Source organism: Erythrolamprus reginae, chromosome 3 (assembly GCF_031021105.1).
Source record: "Erythrolamprus reginae isolate rEryReg1 chromosome 3, rEryReg1.hap1, whole genome shotgun sequence".
Taxonomy (NCBI): Eukaryota; Metazoa; Chordata; class Lepidosauria; order Squamata; family Dipsadidae; genus Erythrolamprus; species Erythrolamprus reginae.
In genome coordinates this window covers 71,807,556-71,835,553 of record NC_091952.1, presented here as the reverse complement: position 1 = coordinate 71,835,553, position 27,998 = coordinate 71,807,556, and the positions used below count along the sequence as shown (strand labels likewise).

General features: G+C 40.7%; 1 protein-coding gene across 1 annotated transcript; it reads right to left on the bottom strand.

Annotated features, from left to right (window-relative positions):
- Positions 1 to 1,323: 1,323 nt before the first annotated feature.
- On the bottom strand, positions 1,324 to 22,264 carry LURAP1 (leucine rich adaptor protein 1). Its single transcript, XM_070745807.1, has 2 exons — positions 21,597 to 22,264; positions 1,324 to 2,850 (listed from the first exon to the last, which is right to left on the bottom strand). The coding sequence occupies exons 1-2, from the start codon at positions 21,807 to 21,809 to the stop codon at positions 2,137 to 2,139; spliced, it is 927 nt and encodes a 308-aa protein (XP_070601908.1). The 5' UTR covers positions 21,810 to 22,264; the 3' UTR covers positions 1,324 to 2,136.
- Between the last annotated feature and the right edge of the window lie 5,734 nt (positions 22,265 to 27,998).

The window sequence follows — 27,998 nt, the reverse complement described above, 5'->3', positions numbered from 1 at the left end:
TACTTTTTTTCAGGAGGTATGACTTTTACCTGGGGAGAGATACATTGGACAAAATAAGATGATCATACCTCAGTTTATTATATTATATATATACAGTGTATATATAATATATATATACTATATACAGTGTATATATATATTATATACATCAACAACCCCAGGTGTTACCCTACTGACTCACCAGGAAGTTTCTACACAGCAGGCAATTGCTGAGCCATCAAACCACACCCAGCCACCAGTATTTATAGAAGGAAGGCAGCTCAGGTCTCGCTGTGTTCGCCCTAGAACAAGGACAGAAACACCAGCCTGAAGATGACGAGTGGGACCTCGTCAAAACGTCGCCAGAAATTTCCAAATCCTACACGGGAAGAAACCCAAATATACCAAGACCAGCATACCTGTACCTGTGAAAATCTACGAAAACAAATATTATATATACTATATATAAATTTGTAATAAACTGAGGTATGATATATATATTATAGCCAGTGTAAAACTGTGAGATTGAAACTCAAATTTTGAATGCACATTTTGGCTTGGCCAATATTATGATTATAGGAAACAGTCCAGGGCTTAAATTCAACATTTTCCCCTACCTGTTCCATGGGTGTGGCTTAGTGGGTGTGGCAGAAGAAGGTTATTGCAAAATCCTCATTCCAGCCAGAGGTGGCATTTGGCGGTTCTCCGAACTACTCAAAATTTCCGCTACCAGTTCTGCAGAACCTTTCAGAAACCTGCTGAATTTCACCCCTGAAATAGCCAGTTAAGATACAATGCAAGGTCACCAATGATTTCTTTTCCCATCCCTGCTTCCAACTCAAGAGGCAAAGGCATACCCAAAGCCCCTAATTTGCCTCCAAAGTATACTACAAAAATCTCAGTTATTTCCCAAGCCCTAACGTAAAAGCGTGTGAGATGTTATCCCTTATACTTGCTGCACTTTTGTGTTACTTGCAGTCATTTAAAAAGTGCAGCACAATGCTTAAGCCTGGGCCCTTCCAGGGATTTTCAAGACTCATTAAACCAACAGACTCTCCTGCTATTTTGCTCAGCTTCAGCTTCAGGTGTAAGGCTGGTTCTCATGGTTACCAGAGTGAAGAACATATTCAGTCTGTTGAGTGTAGTAAACGAATGTGTGAGCTTCTCTTCAGAATTCTACATTCCTTCCTTAAATCTAAGAGGTAACTCAAATATCAAGCAAATGAAGGAGCAGTATTTCCTATGACAATAACAATAATAATAACAATAATAACAACAATAATAACAATAACAACAACAACAACACAGCAAGAACATTGATTAAAAGGATTGTAGTATCAAAGATTTGTCTCTGGCTTCTTTTATTTTAAAAAATCTGTTATTCCCAGGGGAGTATTGTTTACATGCAGTAAGATTGAGTGCTACTCAAGTGAACAGCTTTGCCAGAACCTGAAAGTCCAGCTTATGAGCCTACGCCCACCTCCACTCACATAGAAACTGGAACCGTGGCAGAAAAGTGCAGCATTGGTAGGCCAAAGTCTTTCCAATAAAGGTCTACAGTATTTTTGTATGCCCTCATTCTAGGAAAAGGCTTAAGATCTTACAAGACAAATGCCATCTGGCTAATATACTTATGTTCTGTCCATCAGCAAATATGTCTCAACAGTTCTGGTCAAACCAAAAGACGTTCAGACAAAGAGAACAGATTGCAGTTCAAGGTGCCAAAAAGGGGTGTCAAACTCGATTTCATTGAGGGACGCATCAGGATTGAGTTTCACCTTGAAGGTGCCTATGGTTATGCCAGAGGTGCCTATGGTGGCCTGAGCATTCTGCCAGCAAAAACGAGCTCCTGAGTTCAATTTTCAGCTGCCACAGCCATCTTTAACCCTCTGCTGGTGATAACAAGGCTCAGGAGGGCTGTGTATGCCCCTCCCAAGCTCTGTTTTCACTGGTGGAGGGTTGCAGGAGGCTGTTTGAGCCAAAAATTGAGCTCAGGAGCCTGTTTTCATGACAGAAGCACTGTGTGTCAGTCCTTTGCTATTTCCAGGGTGGCCCTATGGGCCAAATCCGGCCCTCAGGCTTTGAGTTTGACATCCCTGGATTAGTGCATAAAGCCTAGAATCTCTTTATGTTAATCCAGGCAGCCAGGCAGGGATGCTACAAAAATGTCACATCTTCTTCAGACTCAGCCCACTGCCATTGGCCATCATATTCCAGGTGCTTCCTGCTATCGAGCTTGCAATTTTCTGGATCCATTTTGCTCTTCCTGGAGGCCTTTAGTCCTACACTCTCTTTGCTTGGTTGCTCAGCACCTGCAGGGGTAAATTTCTCCTCAAGGCTCTGCATTAGCTTAGGGACTTGTCTACCCAAGATTCCATTAGTCATTGGTGGTGACAGCTGGGCAGGTGCACTTGGCTTGTTAAAACTTTGGCTCTTAACTAAACCAGAGGCCCATTCAGAATACGTTTTGCTTCTGTCTTGCTCTTTCTCCATCTTTGCAAGAAAGACTCTCTCTAGATCGGCCTTTGACCTTTCTAATTCATTTCGGCCCAGAGGTCTACCTAAGGTAGGTGACATTATGGGTTCCACAGAAGAACTTTGTCCATATTCATCCATATCATCAGCTAGTGTGTCCAAATAGCTACCAATGGATATACTATCCAGTTTGTCATTGGGATCCTGAAGACTATTCCAGCTGCCTCGTCGGGATGTATCTTGACTTTCTACCAAGCTGTACTGACTGCTGGTAAGGCTGCTACAGCGGCTGGTCAGCATCCCCTTTTCCTCAAGAAACCACTTGACAGCTTCTATCCCATCATTCACAGCCACCAATTGATGGAGGATCTTGATATCTATGGCTCTCAGGTAGGCCTGCGGATGAAAGAAGAAGATATAATCAGATTGGATGGGATAGATGGAACATCTTCAAGGTAAATTGGAATTACTGTAGACTAAGGGTGTCAAACTGTGTGCTGGATGCATCACGCACAGGTCACACCCACCCCAGCTCCACAAATGGGGAAAAACATTGCAAAATGTCACGTGATTGCAATTTTGACACCCGTGCTGTAGACTGTTATAATAGTTAAAGGCCCAATATTTCTCAACACAAACCCCAACAACAACAGCAATGTATCTAAGGGACATTTTTTCACATCTAAGTGGGCTCAGGATGTTTTCATATGCCAAGCAATACGACACTCATTCTAAGGCAAAATAATAATAATAATAATAATAATAATAATAATAATAATAATAATAATTTATTAGATTTGTATGCCGCCCCTCTCCGAAGACTTCACCAGTTTAGGTTTGTCAATATAGGAACTAACCAGCAATGTATGTTTGGAGGAATTAGTATACTGTTACTTTAAGAGCTAGGGGTGCAATTAGCCATAAAAGGGAGTCAGATATGTTGCTCTCTGTTGTTTGTTGGTTATTGCAGTTAGTCTTGCTGATGCTTGCTACTGCTCTATTGTTCTTGCTACTGCACATTCTCTGATATCACTCTCTGCTAGTTTTGTCTGTGTGACTATGTATGCTGTGTACTAAATATTGTGTGCTAAATATTAGTCTATCTACTTTCTGTGTGCTAAAAACTGGTCAATGTATTATTATTGGTTGGCTGCTGTATGTATAGAACTGTATATTCTAATATCTGGTTTGTATATGATTGCTTGACTTAGATATATATGTAGTTGACTGTTTACTGATTAATCTTTTGCATACATTGTAAATAACATTTATATTCTACTTTTAGTCTGTGTTATTGGCTGAACGACCACCACTGCCACATATACTCTGTTTCTAAGTTTAGTATTCTAGCATTGATTATAAGCCCAGTGTGGAATACTAACAAAACATATGAATGATCCTACTTCAATACACATGAATACTCCCACTGGGTTACTGAAATGGAAAGGAAAGTATTGCTTGTCAAGGAGAGAAAAAGGAAGAATGAGGTCTTTTTCTGCCGTCAATCTTCTATGTTTCTATGTTTCTAATTTGTTGGCAGTCTTGGCCATTGCTGAGATATACTGCTTAATACAGGTAGTCCTCGACTTACAATAGTTCCTTTAGTGACAGTTCAAAACTACAATAACAATGAAAAAAGTGACTTATGACCATTTTTCACACGTATGACATATTACAGCATTCCCATGGTCATGTGATTTACATACAGATGCTTGACAAGTGGTTCATAGTCATGACGCTTGTGATCATGTGGTCCTCTTTTGTGACCTTCTGACAAGCAAAGTCAATGGGGAAACCAGATTCATTTAACAACCATGTTCCTAACTTAACAACTGCAGGAATTCACTTAAACAACTGTGGCAAGAGAAGTTGTAAAATGGGGCAAAATTCACTTAACAAATTTCTCATTTAGCAACATAAACTTTGGACTCAATTATGAATGTAAGTCCCATCTACCTTTATTTCCAAATAGTTAGTCATCGGTCTTCTCCTGAGCAAAGCCTAAAATTTATTTCCTTATCTCTGAAATAAAAGTCCTAAACATTTACCATTATGGAATTGCATAACTACTAAATTATGCATAAATATTTTGAACTTTGAAATATTTAAAAACTACACTATGTGTGGTGAAGCCATGAGCCATGAAAATACATTATCTTCAAAATCAAAAGTATACTCACTGATCATATGGAAACCTCCATCCCCATGATAAATTATCCAGTAGGGACATGACTGCTGTTTTCTACTACGCCTAGTAATTGTCACTGGAATAATGTACATCCTATTCTAATATAAATACTCTTATATGATTTATAATGTAATATGTTTGGACCATTGCACTTGGGTGTTGTAATCTTCTGGGAAATTTAGGATGAAAACGGCAATTTTCCCATCAGATGCTACCAGATATCCTGTATTTTAATTGATGCCCAGTTAAAATCCAACACGTTTGGAAATATTTACTGCATGTGGCAAAATAGAAAGAATTCTAGCCTTCTAGCCACTCTAGTACAGTAAAAAAAATGTAAACTAAGGACAAATTTTGGAAGCTTTAGCAACAATACTTGTAGAGGCACCAAGCTGGGAAAGGCTGACAATGAATCAACAAAGAGAAGGTATTTCCAATAATTAAAAATGTTAAGTCTTCTTGCAATTTTACCTCCGTAGGCAAATTCATTAATACAACTAGCCATATAAGGCTCTAGGATATGAAAACATATGAAAGACACCATCTGTCTCTACCTGTTTATTTTTCAAAATCTGGCATTTTCCCCAATTACTACGAGCTTTTGTGCTGAGCAGTGACATGGTAAAGATTTAAAGTTTTTATGTACCGAGTAGCGGTAGCAAACAGCTCTTAACAAAGAGAATAATCCAACATTATTTGATTGTGAAACAGCTGCTTGGCTCTATGAATCAACTTTGAGCAAACTGGAGCTGCCAAAGTGTTCGGTCTGTTTACTCTTGAATGTTGCCCTGCAAGAATAGGAGATGCAGTCACAAAGGGCAGAAGAGAGGCAAATTTCTTGAAAAGCTAGCACAAAACGTATTTAGAGAAGCTTGATTTATTAGCCGTGAGTCAAAGAAAACAGCATTGGTAAATGATTCCAGCTGGACTAGATAATGCTGAACTAGCAGATGACAGATGTGAGTACCATGGACAGAGGGGAACAGTTCCAAAAATACATGCTTAAAAATTAACCAAAAGGTTAATTTTGAGAAGAACAACCCATGGAGGGGGGCTTCACAGATTATTCCAGCAAAGCCTGATATAAAGGAATGTTCACCTATAAACATCTGCTTATAAATTCTTGACCTAAATGACAATTTATCGCATGCAAAATATGATGGCTTACAATCCCCTCACATTAATATTTCCAATAATGATTGTAATTGTCTATGGCAAGGGTAGGCAAAGTTGGCTCTTCTATGACTTGTGGACTTCAACTCCCAGAATTCCTGAGACAATCATGCTAGCTTAGGAATTCTGGGAGTTGAAGTCCACGTCATAGAAGACAACTTTGCCTATCCCTGGTCTATGGAGATTCTCAGTTAACCAGGTCATGGTTGTCCCAAAGGTGCTTTTTCAAAAGCAATTGGACTTTCTTGTTTTTCTTTGAAGACCTCTCATTTCAAGAACTGAAGAAACTTCTTGGATGAGAAGTGAAGAGAAAAACAAAACGTTCAGTTGCCTCTTGAAAAACCACCTTTGGGATAGTGACTACAATGTGAAAATAATTTCAGCCTTATATATTCCACATTCACCACTTCTTTATCTTGAAACCAAAGCAACTAATTCAGCACCATTTGTTAATATAAAGGAAGGGATGGGAAGAATCAGATTCTATTAGGATCTTGACCTGGTTTTGGAATGGTCCTGATTACAGTGTTCCCTCGATTTTCGCGGGTTCAAACTTCGCGAAAAGTCTATACCACGGTTTTTCAAAAATATTAATTAAAAAATACTTCATGTTTCCCCCCCCCTATACCACGGTTTTTTCCACCTGATGACGTCATATGTCATCGCCAAACTTTTGTCCGCCTTTAATAAATATTTTTTTAATAAACTTTAATAAATAAACATGGTGAGTAATAATCTAAATGGTTGCTAAGGGAATGGGAAATTGCAATTTAGGGGTTTAAAGTGTTAGGGGAAGGCTTGTGATACTGTTCATAGCCAAAAATAGTGTATTTACTTCCGCATCTCTACTTCACGGAAATTCGACTTTCGCGGGCAGTCTCGGAACGCATCCCCCGCAAAAATCGAGGGAACACTGTACTTAGGTGTGTTTTTAAAGGAACTGAAGAAAATTACACTTATTTTCCTTCGATAATTCTCCATAGTTGTCTTTGAATTGAATATTTCAAAGTAGGAGATTAGCATTCATAATTAATAATCTCTACATTTTAACTGTGCTATTTGACCTTAGAAAGTAGAAATGTGAATGAACAAAAGGAGGAATTGTATCTACGGAAATATTTGTCCAGAAACCCTTTCAAAACATCAGGAAAAGACTTGAGAACAAATAGGACATGCATCCAGTTGCACAAGGCTATAGTCCTATTTTTGAACAAAAGCAAACACCTGGTGTTTGTTCAAGAGCTGTGACTAACATGTTGCAGCAATTCCCAAAGAGTGGAATGAATTGTTTTACCTGAAACTGAATGGGTAACTTGAAGGGAAAAGGAAAGGCTCTGAATTCCATCTTAATTGTTATTTGTAGCTTTCAAAACAAGCTCTTTATTGTTAAAAAAAATCAAGAAAATACAGTGCCTATATTTGTTGGTAATGTCAATATGCCTATCTAAACCTTATAAACCCAACAATATATGTCAAAAACACATCTAATATATCCAACTGTAGGTCAGATTACCTAGGGTTCCTGTGAATTATAGTGCAAAACATCTGGAAAGGCCCAGTAGGAAGATGACTCATTAAGAGGGAGGTGTGGTTGATTAACCATGCTCATAAATCCACCTTAGGTTAATGAGGAATGCAAATTCCTCGGAAAATACTCCCACTTTGGAAATGAGATTAACTCTATAGAATGCTCTAAGAATGAATCACGGATTCATTTCCCTGGGCAGCTGCTGACTTTTTTCAAAGGTTCCTTTTTGATAGGGTTAAATTTGTTTACAAAACAAAAAGGCTTTATTTTAAAATATGTATTATTTCACCCTTAAAAATCAAGAATTAATGGGACCAGAGAACTTTTAGAATAGAAATAGGAATAGGATAGAAGAACTTAGAGGTCTTCTAGTCCAACCCCCTGCTTAGGCAAGAAACTATACATCATAGAAACATAGAAACACAGAAGACTGATGGCAGAAAAAGACCTCGTGATCCATCTAGTCTGCTCTTATACTATTTTCTGTATTTTATCTTAGGATGGATATATGTTTATCCCAGGCATGTTTAAATTCAGTTACTGTGGATTTATCTACCACGTCTGCTGGAAGTTTGTTCCAATGATCTACTACTCTTTCAGTAAAATAATATTTTCTCATGTTGCTTTTGATCTTCCCCCCAATTAACTTCAGATTGTGTCTCCTTGTTCTTATGTTCACTTTCCTATTAAAAACACTTCCCTCCTGGACCTTATTTAACCCTTTAACATATTTAAATGTTTCGATCATGTCCCCCCTTTTCCTTCTGTCCTCCAGACTATACAGATTGAGTTCATTAAGTCTTTCCTGATACGTTTTATGCTTAAGACCTTCCACCATTCTTGTAGCCTGTCTTTGGACCCGTTCAATTTTGTCAATATCTTTTTGTAGGTGAAGTCTCCAGAACTGAACACAGTATTCCAAATGTGGTCTCACCAGCACTCTATATAGCAGGATCATATTCTCCCTCTTCCTGCTTGTTATACCTCTAGATATGCAGCCAAGCATCCTACTTGCTTTCCCTACTGCCTGACTGCACTGTTCAGAAATCACTACCCCTAAATCCTTCTCTTCTGAAGTTTTTGCTAACACAGAACTGCCAATACAATACTCAGATTGAGGATTCCTTTTCCCCACTTTAGACAAATGGTTATCCAATATCTTCTGAAAAACTTCCAGTGTTGGAGCATTCATAATGTCTAGATACAAGTTGTTCCATCGATTAATTGTTCTGTCAGGAAATTTCTCCTTAATTCTAAGTTGCTTCTCTCCTTGATTAGTTTCCACCCATTGCTTCTTGTTTTATCCTCAGGAGCTTTGGAGAATAGCTTGACTCCCTCTTCTTTGTGGCAACCCCTGAGATATTGGAACACTGCTATCATGTCTCCTTTCTTTTCATTAGACATAGCCAGTTCCTGCAACCGTTCTTCATATATTAAAGCCCCCAGTCCCCTAATCATCTTTCTCACTCTTCTCTGTACTCTTTCTAGAGTCTCAACATCCTTTTTGCATCATGGCGACCAAAACTGAATGCAGTATTCCAAGTGTGGTCTTACCAAGGTCTTATAAAGTGGTATTAAGACTGCGTGTGATCTTGATTCTATCCCTCTGTTAATGCAGCCTAGAACTGTGTTGGATTTTTTGGCAGTGTCTGCACACTGCTGGCTCATATTTAAATGGTTGTCCACTAGAACTCCAAGGTCCCTCTCACAGTTACTGCTATTGAGCAAGGTACCACATATACTATACACATATGTTCAGTCTCAGGCAAAATATTTTTTATTTCCCTGGGCCTGTGTAATTTATAAATATATCTACTGCATAGACATTTTTAAATCCTCTGACTGATGCTTTTATTAAACATTAATTAATGTGTCACATTTTGCGTATTTGAATTATTACTCTAAGGGTTTTTCTTTTAATCTTGTGGTTATTATGTATCACAACCCATCTGGAAAAACTTGATTGTACTGTAAAAGATGGCATATAAATTTTAAAATTCAGGACTTGGCGTTCACAATTATAACATTTTCTCCACCCATTTTCTCCAAAACAGGAGGAAAAATAGGGGGGGGGGAGCCGTAAAAATTAGCCCAAATCTCTGATCTTTATCTCAACCTTCTTAATGCTTTAATACAATTCCTCATGTGTGGTGACCAGTGTTCCCTCTAATTTTTTTTCGGGGTGAGCAGAAAAGTAGTGTCTGAGCGGCAGTCCCTTTGGGACGGGGCGGCATATAAGTATAAATAAAAAATAAATAAATAAATAAATAAGTGTGGGCGTGCGCTATCACACATGAGCGAGTTCTTGCATCCATAATTCTATCCTTTCTATGTCTCCCTCCCCCTTTCCTCCCTCCCTCTTTCCTTTCTATCTCTCCCTCCCTTTCCTCCCTCCCTCTTTCCTTTCTATCTCTCCCTCCCTCTTTCCTTTCTATCTCTCCCTCCCTCTTTCCTTTCTATCTCTCCCTCCCTTTCCTTCCTCCCTCTTTTTTTAATCTCTCCCTCCCTCTTTCCTTTCTATCTTTCTCTCCCCCTGCCTTTCTCCAAGCCCTCCCTTTTCCCTCTCCCTATCCTACCACCCCTCTCTCCCTCCTTTCTATCTCTCCCTCCCTCTTTCCTTTCTATCTCTCCCTGCCTCTTTCCTTTGTGTCTCTCCCTCCCTCTTTCCTTTCTATCTTTCTCTCCCCCTGCCTTTCTCCAAGCCCTTCCTTTTCCCTCTCCCTATCTAACTACCCCCCTCTCCCACCTTTCTATCTCTCCCTCCCCCTTTCTCTCTCTCCCTTCCTTCATCTTTCTTTCCCTCTCTCTCTCCATCCCTCTTCCTTTCTCTCTTCCTTCCTTCCTCTCTTTTTTGTTCTTTCTCTCTCCCTCCTTCCCTCCCTCTATGTCTTTCCCTCTCCCTCCTTCCACCTTCTCTTTCTCTCTCTCTTGCTTTCTTTCCCTCTCTTTCTCTCTTGCTTTCTTTCTCTCTCATTCTCGCTCCCCTCCTTTTTCTCTCTCTCTCTTTCTCTCTCGTTCACCACACCAACAACAGAGAGAAAAAGAAAGAGAGAGAGAGCCGGAGAGAGAGTGGAGGGCGCCGTTGTCTTCGCCTCCACCCGCCGGCTCTGCAGCTAAGAGGCAGCAGCAGCACCCTCGCCCTCCCAGACGTCCCCAGCGCCTGGCCACGCGCCGCCTCCCGTTAGCCCAGCCGACTTTTCCCTGCTGCTGTTTTCTCTTCATGGCGCAAAACCACACAGTCCCGGACTCCAGGATCACTCGCTTCTCCGGCCAGCAAGCCGGCTGCCCGGAAAAGCATTGCGCTTTTTCAATGCGCGGCGCTTTCCTGGGCAGATGGCTTTGCTGACCGGAGAAGCGAGCGATCCGGGAGTCCGGGACTGTGTGGCTTTGCGCCATGAAAAGAAAATGGCTCCGGCAGCAGGGAAAAGTCGGCCATTTTCTCTTCATGGCGCAAAGCCACACAGTCCCGGACTTCCGGATTGCTCGCCCCAAGGCAGGAGGCGGCGGAGGAGGAGAGGGGGCGGATCGCGCCCCAAGGCAGGAGGCGGCGGCGGAGGAGAGGGGGCGGATCGGGCGGGCAATGGGGCAGGGCGGAGAAGCCAGGGGCGCGTTTGGCCGGAGGCACCGTGGGGAGGCAGGGGCGGCCGCGGCTCCCTTTACTCCTACTGCCGCACCTCCCCGGCCCTGCCCCCCCCCCGCGGGCTGGCAGGGGGATGGGGAGCACGCGTCCGTGGAAAAGGGCGCGCAGGGGGGTATTTGTGGGTGCGCCCCTAGTCATGGGCGCAGCTTACGGGGAATGGTGATGGTGACCCCCAACCATAAAATAATAAAATTATTAGGAAACTCAGGGATGGGTTCTAACTTAACAGCTGCTAGTTCCCTTCCTACTGCGTTGTGTGGCAGTGCCTCATAGGCACACGTGTGCTTTGTCCAAGCATGCATGCGCAGTGCCATTTTTTAAAAAAAAATGCAAAAAAAAAAAAGCTGAAAACAAGATGGCAATGCATGCGCAGAGCTAGAAATTTGGCTTCTGCTCATGCTCAGAAGTTCTCATGGTACAGAATTTTTATTTTATTTTTTGCAGTAGTCTATTTGCATGGTCCCCGGAGAGGGATGGCATACAAGTCTAATTATTATTATTACTATTAATAATAATGATGATGATAATAATAATAATAATAATAATAATAATAATAATAATAATAATAATAATGTGGGTGGACCCATCTGGAGATGGCTAGAGGAGCAGTGTCTCAGTTCTTAAGATAATTGAAAATGCGTTTTTTCTAATGATCTTAGGCGCCCCTGTGAAAGGCTCGTTCAACCCCCAAAGGGGTCATGATCCACAGGTTGAGAATCGCTGATTTAATACATTGTTTCTCAACTTCAACAACTTTAAGATGGATGGACTTCAAACCCCAGAATTCCATGTACCTTAATTTGCTGAGATTGAGAAATACCGGTCTAACATTTTCATTTTATTTTGGAGCTAATATTGCTGCTATAGAGACAGTGTACTGTATTACATGATACTTTTAAAATCCCTCAGGACCTTCCTGATTAGACTCTCAACTGTTTTCATTATACAGTGGTACCTCTACTTAAGAACTTAATTCGTTCCATGACCAGGTTCTTAAGTAGAATCGTTCTTAAGTAGAAGCAATTTTTCCCATAGGAATCAATGTAAAAGCAAATAATGCATGCAAACCCATTCGGAAAGAAATAAAAGCTCAGAATTTGGGTGGGAGGAGGAGGAAGAAGAGAAGGAGGACAGTCGCTGCTGAAAGAAGAAGATGAGGTGAGGGGAATCAAAAAAATCCAAAATTTTAAGGCTTAAAAAAAAAAAGAGGCAGCGTCCATAGAAAGGAAAATGAGCTGCCCAGAGCGAAGGGAGCATTTCTTTTCTCTGGGCACTGGCAGAGGTTTATTCCCTCTCCAAGTTCCCAGAGAAAGGAAAATGCTCCATTCGCTCTGGACTGCCTAAGCCTTCTTAAGCGCCACCGAAAGTCTCCTCTGGCAGCCCATAAAAGCCTGAGATGGCTGGGATTAAAGGGGGAATGGCAGGAAACTGGGCGGGCCATTGTGCTGCTCTCTAATTTCCTGGGAAATTTTTCTGGGCTCGGGTTCTTAACTAGAAAATGGTTCTTAAGTAGAGGCAAAAAAAATCTTGAATACCCGGTTCTTATCTAGAAAAGTTCTTAAGTAGAGGCGTTCTTAAGTAAGGGTACCACTGTAATTCAATCACTTCCTTAGAATATAGAAAATAATCTCTACATTGATAAGCACATCAATATTGTGAAAATTGCAGCCTTACTTTTGAACTAAAATGATGTTAAAGAATTCCACTAGCATAGTGATTGTCTGAGATTTATGTGCCAAGGCCTCCGAGGCGTTAATCAAAACAATATCCATACTGAATTACATGAAAAGAGAGATAATAAAGAAAGCTTGACAGGATGCAGTTAATAAAATGGGCCATGGATCTTTACATTTTGTTTTGCATACATCTGATCCAGAAAATTTAAAATACAGATCCTACAAAGAATCCCATCCCCACAATAATGTTCATGAAAACGATCCTATTATTTCATTTTCTTCTAGCCCAGGCTTGCTTGAGTTACAAATAGTTGTTTTAGTCACTTAAGAATTAAAATCCTAGTACTTTAACTCTGTGTTTATTTAGTTTCATCACATAACATTGCATTTAAAGCTTGTAAACCAGTAGGTAGCTAACGAACAAAACACCAAACCAGTGAATTAAGTTTACTTTGATAATAAACGATTCAGTAGAGCGGCAGAAAATTACAGAACACAGCCAAAAGAAAATGCCACTTAAAAGTTAAACATTAAATGAAACGGTGCAACAATTTTGAATCCAGATCAAATGTATTCCCAGCAAAGATAAAGATCTGTTTCACCAACTTTCAAAAGGCTTTTAGAAAGGGATTTTGGAATCTAGATGCCACTATCAGAAAGGCTTCCTCGTGTATTTCACTGAATATATTTTCTAGGACATTTTTACTCTGGAAAAAGATAAAAATCTTTCAGTAATATTCATCCATAAAATTGTCTTGGAAACAATATGGAAATGATGTGCCAACGTTGCTCAGCTTCCCAAACTAACCTGCAGCCCTGATATTTCCCAAATAATAACTGGACTTCCCAAGTACAGACCAGATTAACGGGAACTACTACGTGCTGAGGCCTGAAGCAAGAGCCCCAAAGAAGATAAGAAGAACTTAAAAACACATGACACATACTTCGTTGTATCAGTCGGTGCAAAGTGATATCCAACAGGATGAATTACCCTCACCTCAAGTTACATTTTGACATTTTATCTGTTGGCCGGCACTTAGAGAGCTCGCACTGTAATACATCAGGGGCACAAGCTTCGGAAAAAAGCATGCATGGCCAGTTCACGCTGGCTGGAATGGAAAGTAGGCGTTTTTCTTAATTCTTCTCCTTGACATCTTGGTTAAGGAGGCACCTTTTGAAACCCAGAGGGTCGTGGCGAAATAACTGTACCAGCTTCAATAGGAAATCAGACCACCCAGGAAATAAAGGCCTTCCCAGGAAATAGCAGTTCAATGTCACTTTTACCAAATCATTTTGACAACAACCTGCCTCATTCATTCATTCATTCATTCATTCATTCATTCATTCATTCATTCATTCATTAGATTTGTATGCCGCCCCTCTCCATAGACTCGGGGCGGTTCACAGCAATAATAAACAATATATAACAAATCTAATAATTTAAGAGAGAAGCTAAAAAACCCATTATTAAAAGCAAACATACACACAAACATACCATACATAAACTGTATAGGCCCGGGGGAGATGTTTCAATTCTCCCACGCCTGACGGCAGAGGTGGGTTTTAAGGAGATTACGAAAAGCGAGGAGGGTGGGGGCAGTTCTAATCTCTGGGGGGAGCTGGTTCCAGAGGGTCGGGGCCACCACAGAGAAGGCTCTTCCCCTGGGTCGCGTCAAACGGCATTGTTTAGTTGACGGGACCCAGAGAAGGCCAACTCTGTGGGACCTAATCGGTCGCTGGGATTTGTGAGGCAGAAGGCGGTCCCGGAGATATTCTGGCCCGATGCCATGAAGGGCTTTATAGTTCATAACCAACACTTTGAATTGTGACCGAGCAGCCAGTCAGGTCCCACAGAATCGGCCTTCTCCAGGTCCAGCCGGCCAGACAATGTCATCCGGTGGAAGAGCCTTCTCTGTGGTGGCCCCGGCCCTCTGGAACAAACTCCCTCCAGAGATACGTACCGCCCCCTCCCTCCTAGTCTTTCGTAAAGCTCTGAAGACCTACCTCTGCTGGCGGGCATGAGGGACGTGAGCAATGAGATTGTCTCCGGCCGATATTATGAATGATTGAATTTGATGAATGTGTATGTCTGTATATGGGTTTTCAAAACATTTTTAGCAACTTGTATCAGTCTTTTTTAAAGTAAATTAGAGTTCTTTAATATATTGTTGTATTTATGAAGTTGTACACCGCCCTGAGTCGCTGTGATAAGAACCGCACAGAAATCTAATAAACAAACAAACCTCTAGTAGGAAAACTACCCTTCCTAGATTTATGCTTAAGATATAATTCTCAGATGAGAACTACAGGTAGTCCTCAACTTACGACCACAATTGAGCCCAAAATTTCTGTTGCTAAGTGAAACATTTGTTAAGTGTTAATTTTGCCCCATTTTACGACTTTTCTTGCCACTGTTGTTAAATGAATCGCTGCGGCTGGTAAATTAATAACATGGTTGTTAAGTGAAACCGGTTTCCCCATTGACTTTGCTTGTCAGAAGTTTGCAAAAGATGAGCTCTGGATACCGCAACCGTCATATATATGAGTCCATTGCAAGTGTCCAAATTTTGATCATGTGACCATGGGGACGCTACAACGATTATAAGTGTGAAAAATGTTTCTTTCAGGGAAGTTGTTAACTTTGAACAGTCGCTAAATGAACTCTTGTAAGTCGAACAGCTCCAAGATGTTGGTCATGACCTTTAAAGCCCTACATGGCATTGGACCAGAGTACCTCCGGAACTGCCTGCTACCGCACGAATCCCAGCGGCCGATAAAGTCCCACAGAGTTGGCCTTCTCCGGGTCCCGTCGACTAAACAATGCCATCTGGTGGGCCCCAGGGGAAGAGCCTTCTCTGTGGCGGCCCCGGCCCTCTGAAATCAACTCCCCCCAGAGATTAGGACTTCCCCCACCCTCCTTGCCTTTTGTAAGCTCCTTAAAACCCACCTCTGTCGTCAGGCTTGGGGGAACTGAGACATCCCCCCCCCTTGCCTATGTAACTTTGTGCATGATATAACTGTGTGTATGTATTTTATCTATTGGTTTCTTCTTTTTTTTTGTAATGTAAAACTGTTATTTTAGATTTTAATTATTAGATTTGTTACCAAGTATTGTTTTTATCACTGTTGTGAGCCGCCTCGAGTCTACGGAGAGGGGCGGCATACAAATCTAATAAATAAATAATTTTTTAAAAAAGATGGACATAGAACTTTGCACCAGATGGAAGAATGGGAGGCAATGAAGTTAGACTGGCTCTTAGGACATGTGGTTCTGTTTTTGCATGTACATGCAAACAGTGAAAACAGTCTGATTCACCACATGAAAATCAATCTCCTAAATCAGCCATTCGTGGCAGTGCAGCGTGTAACTTAATCCAACCCGACTGTTTCCCTTCCACGCTTCTCAGCATCCTCCTAAATGAAGAAGTTTGTGAGGGAAACAAAGTATATGACGGATGAAAATACCCTCAGTTTGAAAAAATCAAAACAACACCCCTCCTGCTAAGAAACCTTATGAGTATTTCCATGCTGGGGAGCAGATGTCTCCCTTAGGCAAACAGCCAGGCCTGCGTGTGGAGAATGGAAGCCTGTTTCATTGCATTCGGTTTTCTTGCCTGGAGAAACAATCTCAGGACAAAACCATTTTCTCTCAGTCTCTTTTTTTTGCGCGAAGATGGAAAAGTAATACTGTACTTTAAATGCCAAATTTCATATGAAAGATCGTTTTAAAAAACAGGGATTCGATTAGTGTTGAGGCCCACTATTACAATGCTGATTTTTGCGATATTTGGTTCCTAAATTTAAAAAAATGACAGATCAGAAGTCACCCGAAGACCACTCAACTTGAATTTTACGTGACAATATTTTCCATTTTTTTATGGATATCCCAATAGATTAACAATCCAATCCTGTATATATTGCCTCAGAAATAAGTAAATCCAATTTCAGAGGGATTTACTCTCATATAAAGGGGCTGCAATGTAAATCTGACCTGGATGACACAACACAAAGTTATTTAAATTATTGATTTCATTGGATTTAGTGCTTGCTCAACTTCCTGGCACCTCTGGATGGCTTACATCAGAGGTCTTCAAACTTGGCAACTTTAAGACTTGTGGACGTCCACAAGTCTTAAAGTTGCCAAGTTTGAAGACCTCTGGCTTACATGTTAAAAGTAGTAGCACTGAAATAAAAAGAGAAACATGTACATCTGTTTTGTGGCTATTATTTTTTAAAAAAATATTTTACTACAGATGCATTTTTCCAAGTTAATTTTTGTTAATAATGTTATACTATATTATGGATATTTTGTATGCATGGTAATATATGAACCTGTAAACCTTTGAGAATCATTTGACCGGGGCTAGTAATAAAACAAATAAATAAATGTATTTTTTCCCCTTTCCATGACCAATTCTTGGCGCCTCCCTGGACAAGTCCTTGCGGTTTTCTTGGCAAGAATTACGTACTTTGTGCTTTGCCATTCTCTGCCTAATGATGGACAAGAACTCATAACCTCACAATTTCTAACTTGATGCCTCAACCACTAAACCAAACTGGCTCTAACAAATGTATAGATTCCCCTCTTTGAATCACCCTTGCCCTAAGGTTCAATTATAATAAATCTGCCATGGTGCAATTTGCATGATTAAAAATAATCATAATAATAACTTGAGTTGCTGCTTAGCTGATCCTTAAGCAGGTTTGGACTTGATTAGTACTCAGATAAAAGGCAATCAGGGCACTAGACTAACCTGAGAAGTTTTTTTAAAAATCTCAAACAGAATAACAAACTATTTCCACGATTGCCTTCTGCCACACGAATCCCAGCGACCAGTTAGGTCCCACAGAGTTGACCTTCTCCGTGTCCCGTCAACTAAACAATGTCATTTGGCGGGACCCAGGGGAAGAGCCTTCTCTGTGGCGGCCCCGGCCCTCTGGAACTAACTCCCCCCGGAGATCAGAATTGCCCCCACCTTCCTCGCCTTTCGTAAGCTCCTTAAAACCCACCTCTGTCGTCAGGCATGGGGGAATTGAGATATACCTTCCCCTAGGCCTATACAATTTATGCATGGTATGTTTGTGCGTATGTTTGGTTTTTAATAAGGGTTTTTAGTAATCTAAATATTAAATTTGTTATATGCTGTTTTTATTGTTGTTGTTAGCCGCCCTGAGTCTACGGAGAGGGGTGGCATACAAATCTAATAAATAAATAAAATCACTTTATGATTACTTCAAGCACACTGAATGTTCCTTGGATCCAGTCTATCCATTTTCATGCTTTTTATCTGAATTGGGCTAATCAAGAACACCAAGTATGTAATACTTTGTGTGCATTTGCATGTGCATAAGTGTGTGCGCGCATTTGCACATGGGCGTGCGTGGGTGTCCATTAAACTGAAGAGAAGAGTTAGTCCCTTGTTACTTCAATGGAATACTTTGCAGAATCCCATTGAAGAGCCAACTGCATCACTACAACTGTGCAGACTTTCAGAGACACACCTTTGAAACCAGACTTGGTCAAATGTCTCCAGCATCTGAACTTGGGCACCATATATTTCAGTTTCAATCTAGTATTTGAAGTTGGCTGGGAAATGGTAGCCTCACAATCAAATGGATTAAGCATTAAACAGTATAGATTGAGAGCTAAAGAACAGAGTGAACTTTTAAAGCTATACTTACATAAATAATCAATGACACCATGTAGCACAGAAGTATTCTTCATTTCCAGCCAAGAGTAGAAGTGAAAAAAGAGCCAAGGTAGCACAGTGGTTAGAGTGCAGCACTGCAGGCTACTTCAGCTAACTACTAGCTGTAGTTCACCAGTTCAAATCTCACCACTGGCTCAAGGCTGACTCAGCCTTCCATCCTTCTAAGGTTGCTAAAATGAAGACCCAGATTTTTGGGGGCAATATGCTGATACTGTAAACCGCTTAGAGAGGGCTGTAAAAACACTATGAAGTGGTATATAAGCCTAAATGCTGTTGCTATTTCCTTCTCGTATCCAAAAACTGATGAGAATTCTGATTTTGAATGCTGGAAAAAAAAGCTGAGCTGGAACAAATTGCGTGCTCAGTTGCCCACCATCAGATGGGGATGGAGAGACCGTGCTTGGGATTAGGAACTGGGCAATAGGGAAGCATCCAATAAATCTGCTAACCTATAGAAAGGTAGGAAAACTGGTGGCTGATTGACTGAGACACCACCTAGATCTGGCCCTGAATTAGGAATGATTTTGGGATTATACTGTATGTATTTAGTGGGGTTTTCTAATTAAATGTTTTAATTTAATTTTAATCATCATCATAATCATCATCATTTTTTAAAATTATTATTATTATTATTATTATTATTATTATTATTATTATTAATAATAATAATAATAATATTAATATTATTATTTAAATTTATATGCCGCCCCTCTCCGAAGACAGTATACCTCAAGATTAATTAAAATTAATTAAGAATTACATTTTTTAAAAACTAAAAAGGCTACCAACATGCACACATATCCATTCAAAGGGACCCACTATACATTCAGTGGCCAGGGGGTAGAATCTAATGACCCCAAGTTTGGTGGCATAGATGAGTCTTTAGACTCTTACGGAAGGCGAGGGGGGCAATACGGGTCTCTGGAGGGAGTTGATTCCAGAGGGCTGGGGCCCCCACAGAAAAGGCTCTTCCCCTAGGTCCCGCCAAGTGACATTGTCTAGTTGATGGTACCTGCAGAAGGCTGACTCTGTGGGATTTAACAGGTCGCTGGGATTCAGGCGGCAGGAGGCGGTCCCATAAGTAATCGGGTGGCATGCCATTTGAGCTTCATAGGTCATAACCAACATTTTGAATTGAGTCCCGAAACCAATTGGCAGACCGTGGAGTATTGGAGAGATGTGGATATTCCCATGACTGTTTGTGCGGCTGCATTCTGCACAATAATGTTTTTTTATATTGTTCTAAGTATTGTTTTTACTTGTCAGAAGCTGCCCAAAGTCCTTCAGGAGTTGGGCAGCATATACAGTGATCCCTCGTTTTTCGTGAGGGATGCGTTCAAAGTCCACCCGTGAAAAATGAATTTCCATGAAGTAGAGGAAAGATATTTTTTAATGTATTTAACAAGTATTTGGACTTTTAAAACCCACCCTTTGCATTAAAACAGTCATTCTATAATGTTTCTCAGCTGGAACTACATGTGATATCCTACCAGTTTCTTTAATAGAGTACAGGAGTACTGTAGAAGAATTTTATGAATTTTTAATGGATTTAAAATTTTCAATGCATTTAAGCCCCCTTTGAAAACCCGTGAAGTAGCGAATCCGCAAAAGATGAACTGTGAAGTAGCCAGACATTACTGTAAGCACAACAAACAAACAAATAAATAAACTGGACTAAGCAGTTTGTTGTTCTCAAAACCAACAAGTCAAAGACAAGAGAGCAGAGCTAAAGCTGCAGGCTGGGCAGTAACAATCAGGTTCAGCAGGAAAGATTGTCCAGAGGAAAAAAATCCCAAATTCACTCAACAGCAACCAAAAATTTGCAGCCCAGCCCAGTAAGGCTGGCTTTGCTTCATCTAAAGCCTAAGGCATTTTTGGAGTAGATTGGGAAAGAAAACTCAATGGATCTAGTTGTGTAACTGAAGCCAAATCGTAGGCAGGGACTCTTTTATTCCAAATCAGCTGTTCGTAGCATGGTAGGAATGGTATAGCCATGGTAGGAATGGGATAGAAAGAGGAATGAATGAGGAAATATGTTTGATTTCTTTTCTCTTCTATGTTTCTTATTAATATATATTCAATAAAGATTATTTTTTTAAAAAGAATGAGGAGGGAATTTGGAGGAATAAGAGCTTTGCCTTTTCTCCCTCCCAGAAACAAAAAAAAAGCATTAAGAATTGTAAAGCTAATCTTACATAGCTTCTTCTCTAGAAACACTGATTTATTAACTAGAGCAGTGTTTCCCAACCTTGGCAACTTGAAGATATTTGGACTTCAGCTCCCAGAATTCCCCAGCCAGTGAATACTGGCTGGGGAATTCTGGGAGTTGAAGTCCAGATATCTTCAAGTTGCCAAGGATGGGAAACACTGAACTAGAGCATACAAAACATTCCTCAGACCAATTCTAGAATACAGCTCACCTGTATGGAATCCACACTGCATATCAGACATTATTATAATCGAAGGAGTCCAGAAATACTTCACAAGAGGAGTCCTTCACTCCTCCTCACGTAACAAATTACCCTACTCCTCCAGACTTCAAATACTACATCTAGAAAATTTACAACTACGTCATCTCCGAACTGATTTAACTGTTGTTCACAAAATCATACATCATAATGTACCGTACTCCCTGTCAGTGACTACTCCACCTTTAACAACAACAACACAAGAGCACGTAATAGATACAAACTGAATGAAAATCGCTCCAAACTTGACTGCAGAAAATACGACTTAAGCAATAGAGTGGTCACCGCCTGGAACGCATTACCTGACTCTGTTGTTGCTTCCCCCAGCCCCAAAATCTTCAACCTTACATTACAATCTACAATCACCTCTCCCCTTTTCTAAGAGGTCTGTAAGGGGCAGGCATAAATGCACTTTTGTGCCTAATATCACTGTCCTTCAGTCTTATTATCCTTTCTATTACTATGTTCTACTTTTGTTATGTTATGTACTATAACAGTGTTTCCCAACCTTGGCAACTTGAAGATATTTGGACTTCAACTCCCAGAATCCCCCAGCCAGCATTCGCTGGCTGGGGGATTCTGGGAGTTGAAGTCCTAATATCTTCAAGTTGCCAAGGTTGGGAAACACTGTACTGTACTATAATACTATACTCGTTTGACAAATAAATAAACAATACTAAAAATAAAAAAGCGGGGTGCAGGGAGGACATCCTATCTTTCCGCGCGGAAAGGGGGCGGCTGGATTTCTCCTGACTCACCAGTTCCAGCTTGAGAGCCTTGATCTTCTCGCCCAGCCCGTGGCGCGGCCCCCGATTGGGGCTGTTGCGGAGCAGGTGAGCCGTGGGGTCCCCCCGCAGCCATCGGAGCAGCCCGTCCGGAGGTTTCTGCCCGAGTTTCATCTCCAGATCCTTCAGGTCCGGAGGCAGCGGGAGCTCCGCGCTGCTGCCTCCGCCGCCGCCAGGAACCTCCATGCCCGGGAAAAGGGGGCGGGAAAGTCCGAGGCTGGATCCGTCTGAGCAGATCGCTGGGAAGCGGGCGCTGCTTTTCCCGATCCTTCCCGGCTGGGCTTTTGAGCCTCGGCCTCGGCCTGGCGCAGAGCCCCTCCCACAAGGTCTGGGCGGGTGGGCGGGAGTTCCGCAGGCGGCACCTTTATCAATCGGAACCTCTCCGAGGGCCTCGGCCGACGTCTCGGCTCACGGGTCCTCATCCCAAGCGGGGCTCCTTCTCCCCTTCCTGCGGTCCTGCCTCCCAGTCGTCGCCCTTGGTGTCCCCTTCCTGCCAGGGGAGGTGGAAGCGGCCGGCGTTCAACCCGGGATGAGCCGGCCGCGTCATCCAAGCAGGCAGCGCCAATGCCTGGCAAAAGTTCCAGTGGGCAGCGGCGCCAGGTCGCAAAGCGAGATTTGTCTCGTCCTGGGATTGCAGCAGCAAATAGCAAAGTCCGACTGCCTCCCCCGCCTTCTTTTCCTTCTCCTCCTTCCGTTCCTCCCTCCTCCTCCTCCTTTTCTTCCTCTCTCTTCTCTTCCTCCCTCCTCCTCCTTCTTCTCTTCCTCCCTCCTCCTCCTTCTCCCCCTCCTTCTTCCCCTCCTTCTCCTCCTTTTTTGCCACAAAGAAGAGGGAGTCAGGGTTTTCTGCAAAGCACCTGAGGGTATAACAAGAAGCAATGGGTGGAAACTAATCAAGGAGAGAAGCAACTTTGAACTTAGGAGAAATTTCCTGACAGAACAATTAATCAGTGGAACAGCTTGCCTCCAGAAGTTGTAAATGCTCCAACACTGGAAGTTTTTAAGAAGATGTTGGATAACTATTTGTCTGAAGTGGTGTAGGGTTTCCTGCCTACGCAGCAGATTGGACTAGAACACCTCCAAGGTCCCTTCCAACTCCTCCTCTTCCTCCTCCTCTTCTTCCTCCTCCTCCTCTGCTTCTGCTTCTTCCTCTTCTTCTCCTCCTCCTCCTTCTCCCACAGCCCCCCACAGGCGGGGCTCCTCTTCCCAGCCTCCACTACCTGCCCAAAATAGGAAACACAATGCCCAAGGAGCTAGCCTCTGAGAAGGGAGCTCAGCTTACCGTAATGCCCCTGGGAGAAGCACATTCCACCTTACCTTATTTCCTGGAGTGGAAAGCAGGCAGGATAAAACAAACACCCACAAATGGAATCCAGTCTTGCCAGATTTCAAAGGATGGCTCCCAACATCCCGTTTAGATTCATTTAGTTTTAATTTTACAGGCTTTTCCTTCCCACAGTTCTGCCTTTCACCTACATTTGCCTTTTCTTTGATTATGGTATTTTTATGCCTGCCTATTTTTTTTCCGGAGTTCAAGGTGTTTTTATATTAAATGAGCATTGCCATTAATAAAAGCTGATGATTTTCATCCTACAGCATATGAAAGGGAATGTGCATAAACAATTTATCAGTGTAGAAATGGTGGAAGACCAGGTTAAAGGGCCCATGATAGCATGGGCACAAAATTTTGGCTACACTATTAATGAGTGGGGAAAAATATGGACTATTAATTATAAAATGACAACATCTTCTACATATAAAGAGAATATCTATAAAATGTCCTACCGGTGGCATTTGCCACCTGCCCGACTCTCTAAAATGTTCCCAAACACATCACCAAAATGTTGGAAATGCCAAAAGAAAATTGGAACTTTTTACCATAGATGGTGGACTTGCCCAAAGGCCAAAAAATATTGGACCAAAATTAAAAGTCTTTTAGAGCAAGTAACAAATTTACAAATTCCATTAAAGCCAGAGCTATATATGCTCGGAATCATCAGGCAAAAAATAGCAAAGGAAGACAGATACCTGATAATACATATAATCACCACCGCAAGAATCACAAATTAAGTGATATTCCATCAACCTTAAATATAATAAATAAAAGCTATGAAACTGCTGAAATGGATAAACTGACAATGGAAATTCTACAAAAAGACAATACAGAATTCTACCAGAGGTGGAAAAGATGGTATAACTGGGTTGACCAAAAAAACTACTTTAAACTTTAAATTTATTTATTTATTTATTAGATTTGTATGCCGCCCCTCTCCGTAGATTCGGGGCGGCTAACAACAATAATAAAAAACAGCATATAACAAATCTAATATTAAAATAACTAAAAACCCATATTAAAAACCAAACATACACACAAACATACCATGCATAAATTGTATAGGCCTAGGGGGAAGGAATATCTCAATTCCCCCATGCCTGACAACAGAGGTGGGTTTACATTACAGTCAAATATGTTAACTACAAGCAATCTTGTAGTTAACATTTTTATAATTCCTTTACTACAAAATACTGGATATAAGTGTGAAACACACTCAGCCAAGATTCATGTAAATATATGAATATAGAAAACAACAGTGAAAGCTGTAACAACAAGGCCAACTTGTAGGTTGGCAAATATATGTTAATTTGTTTGTTTTGCCTTGTTTTGTTTTTCTCTTTCTTTGTTTCTCTTTTTCTTCTTTCTTTTTCTTTTTTTTCTATATTGTAATTGTCTTGCCTTTTTTAGTGTAAATAAATAATAAAGATTATTTAAGAAAAAAAAGCTGATGATTTTCATCCTACAGCATATGAAAGGGAATATGCACCGTGTTGCCAGCCGCCGAGAAAGAAGCACGCCAAGTTGTTCAGGCTGAGGTGCAACAAATAAGTCCTTGACTTATGACAGTTCATTTAAAGTGACCATTCAAAGTTACAGGGGCACAGGGGGGGGGGGAAATGGCTTGACCATTTTTCATGCTAACAACTTTTGCAGCATCCCCAAGGTCATGTGATCAAAATTCTTGTCCATGTTTACGATAGTTGCAGCATCCTGGGGTCATTTATTTATTTATTTACTGGGTTTATATGCTGCCCCCTCCGAGGATTCATGTGAACAGCTTTTGCAAATTTTGGAGAAGCAAAGTCAAAGAGGAAGCCAGATTCACTGAACCACCATATTGCTAACTTCCCTGCAATGATCCACTTAACAATTGTGACTGGAAAGGTTGTAAAATTGGAGCAAAGCTCACTTAACAAACATCTCACTTACCAACAAATGTTGGGCTCACTTGGGGTCATAAGTCAAGGACTATCTGTAGGTGAAATATTTGGTTTATAAAATGTTGTTAACAATATATGTATACAATATCTTCAATATTGTTTTTATTTACAAAATAGGTTAAGGAGATGCAATAGATTTACTTACTTACTTACTTACTTACTTACTTACTTACTTACTTACTTACTTACTTACTTACTTACTTACTTACTTACTTACGGTACTTACTTACTTACTTACTTACTTACTTACTTACTTACTTACTTACTTACTTACTTACTTACTTAACTTACTTACTTCTTTGACTTCTAGGCTGCCCTTCTCCATAGACTCAGGGCCACAAAGGACTGTGACTGAGACTACACTTCTATTCCAAGTATATATATACACACACACACACACACACACACACACACAATTGTATTAACCCAGCCTGTTCCTACCATGGCTGGGGCAAGGGGATCTTAAGAAAATTGTATATGAATCAGTTTGAATCCATGGATGAAGAATGAGATATAAATTTGTATTAGAATTCAAATAATTTGACCGGACATAAGGAAGCTTTCCAATGACTCTTAGAATGAATAACAGTTACAACAATAGAAAGCCTCTGTGTTAATCCAGAAACTTTTAAATGAGCTTGGTATGGACATGTAAATGTGTTCTTTTCTTAAAATCAAATTTACTTAACGTCTTAGGTAGCCCTAGAATAAAACTTTTCTTAGCTGCAGTTAGTTTCATTCTACCCATATGAGCATTTTAGATAAGGGGAGGGTGGGGGGTTGTTGCATAATGACTGCCCTGTTTAGTGACTGAAATCACAATGGTGCTAAAAAAGTAACTTCACAACCAGTCCTCACATTTATGACAAACACAGAATCCCTGGGCTCTTGTGCTCATCTTTGGGCACTTCTCAACTGGTGGCTATTTGTAATGATGTAGCATCCTGCGGTCAGGTGGTCCCCACACTTCAGAACCAGCTTGTCAAGCAGAGTCAATAAAGAAAACTGCAGTAAAATTGCAAGTTGATTTTAATGAGTTATAGTCTACAGTGAGGTTATAATTACGTGATGCTTTGCTTACCAATTTTGCTTAGTGATGGAGTTTCCTATCCCCATTATGATCACTAAGCAAATATATCAAACTAATTGAGGATTTACAGCTCTTATTATTATAATATCACTTTATCCACTGTTTGGAGGACCTCTTATGTTTGAACTGTAGCAGGCTGAAGTTCAATAGATAAAGCTCTTCCTTCATTGTTGGATTTAAAAGCTAAGAAAAATTGTGCTTATTGATTCTGATCATATCATTCACATCTTTAAGGGACTGGTTAAAAATAAAATTACATCCCAAGAGTTGAAGTGGGCTCACAATTCAAAATGTTTCTTAGCCGATGTTTCTGTGAATATTTATTTATTTATTGAATTTGTATGCCGCCCCTCTCCGCAGACTCGGGGCAGCTAACAACAGTAATAAAACAGCATATAATAATAATCCAATACTAAAAACAGTTAAAAACCCATTATTATAAAAACCAAACATACATACAGATATACCATGCATAAAATTGTAAAGGCCTAGGGGGAAAGAGTATCTCAATTCCCCCATTGCCTGGCGGCAGAGGTGGGTTTTAAGCAGCTTACGAAAGGCAAGGAGGGTGGGGGCAATTCTAATCTCTGGGGGAGTTAGTTCCAGAGGGCCGGGGCCGCCACAGAGAAGGCTCTTCCCCTGGGTCCCGAATATCACTAAACTACAATTTTCCTATTGTAAATATGAGATAATTACCGTACATGAGATATTTTATGACTTATGGACCAAGGTATTGCATGAACCCAATAACTGGGGATTACTCAGTACGCCATAGGTCTGGACTAAGCACAGTTTACTATCCCAGCCAAGAATGGCTTCCTATTCTGAGTCTTCGAGCTCAAAATATTCTTCCTCTGAACTACCTCTGGGCATAAAAGCCATCCTCCCTCTCTCTTGCTCTGCATTCCCTTAATGCTGCAGAAGGCATTTCAACCATGTCAAAACTCATTACTACACTGTTTCTCAACCTCAGCAACTTTAAGTGATGTGAACTGAAACTCATAGAATTCCCTAGCCAGCATGCTGCCTGGGGATTTCTATTAAAGTTGCTGAGTTTGAGAACTGAATTACTATGTTGTACAGTTTCACATACCAAATAGCTCCAGTCCGGGAATATGGGATTCATCCATCATCTCTGAAGAATTTCAATTTCAGATGATTGAGGCAACAATAGTTTTTTCTAGCATCCCACCTAACCCCAAATCTTGCCTCTGCAGGAGCTCTCCACAGTTCTGATCCTTAGCTCTCTGATCTATATACCTTTGCACCTATTTGCCTAATTCACCTCTCCCAATTTGGTATTTTCTTGACATACACAGAATACAAGTCAGCATATCAACTTGGAAGGCTGGCAGTTATGATCTCAACATATATGAATGTGAATGATGTAACAATAAATACACCTCCAATTGCAGGGATAAAATAAGAAAATACATTTATTTGAACCAGGAGAAAGAAACTGAGAACTCTTAAGAGTTATTCACAATAGCTAGCAGATGCAAGTGAAACTGCACTTTAGAAGTACATATGATAATACATATTTATTTCAACTTAGAAATACAGTAAATATAGTTTTGCTGAACTCTCTGTACATGTTGACCTTGCTACTCATCAGATTACTTTCTGTGTACTCCTAGACAGTGTAGTTAATTTATGGAGATGCAGAAAATTGCAGTTCAATGATTAACATAGGCAAGTTAACCACAGGGAAAGCTACTACTGAGGAAATTGGTGAACAAGCCAATTTAGAATCAAATAAGTTAATTTCATCACATAGGGCGCTGGAAGATCCATTTCACATTTGGCAATGAAAGAACTTTCAGCAAAATGTATCAAGAAAACATTCTGCAATGGGTCACTCAGGATTTCTTAGTGTATGTATTTTGCCTTAAGTTTTATTGAATTTACAGAGTTTGGGTATGGTGTTTGTAATAGTGCCTTAACCTGGTGCTTTTTATTGCTTTTTATATTTTTCATTTATTTGTTCATCAACCAGAGTTCCAATGGTAGGT

Coding starts and splice junctions, on each gene's coding strand:
- LURAP1 (XM_070745807.1), bottom strand. CDS start 21,809: ATGGAGGTTCCTGGCGGCGGCGGAGGCAGCAGCGCGGAGCTCCCGCTG. Junction 2,851..21,596: donor AGGCTCTCAAGCTGGAACTG/GTGAGTCAGGAG, acceptor TTTCATCCGCAG/GCCTACCTGAGAGCCATAGA.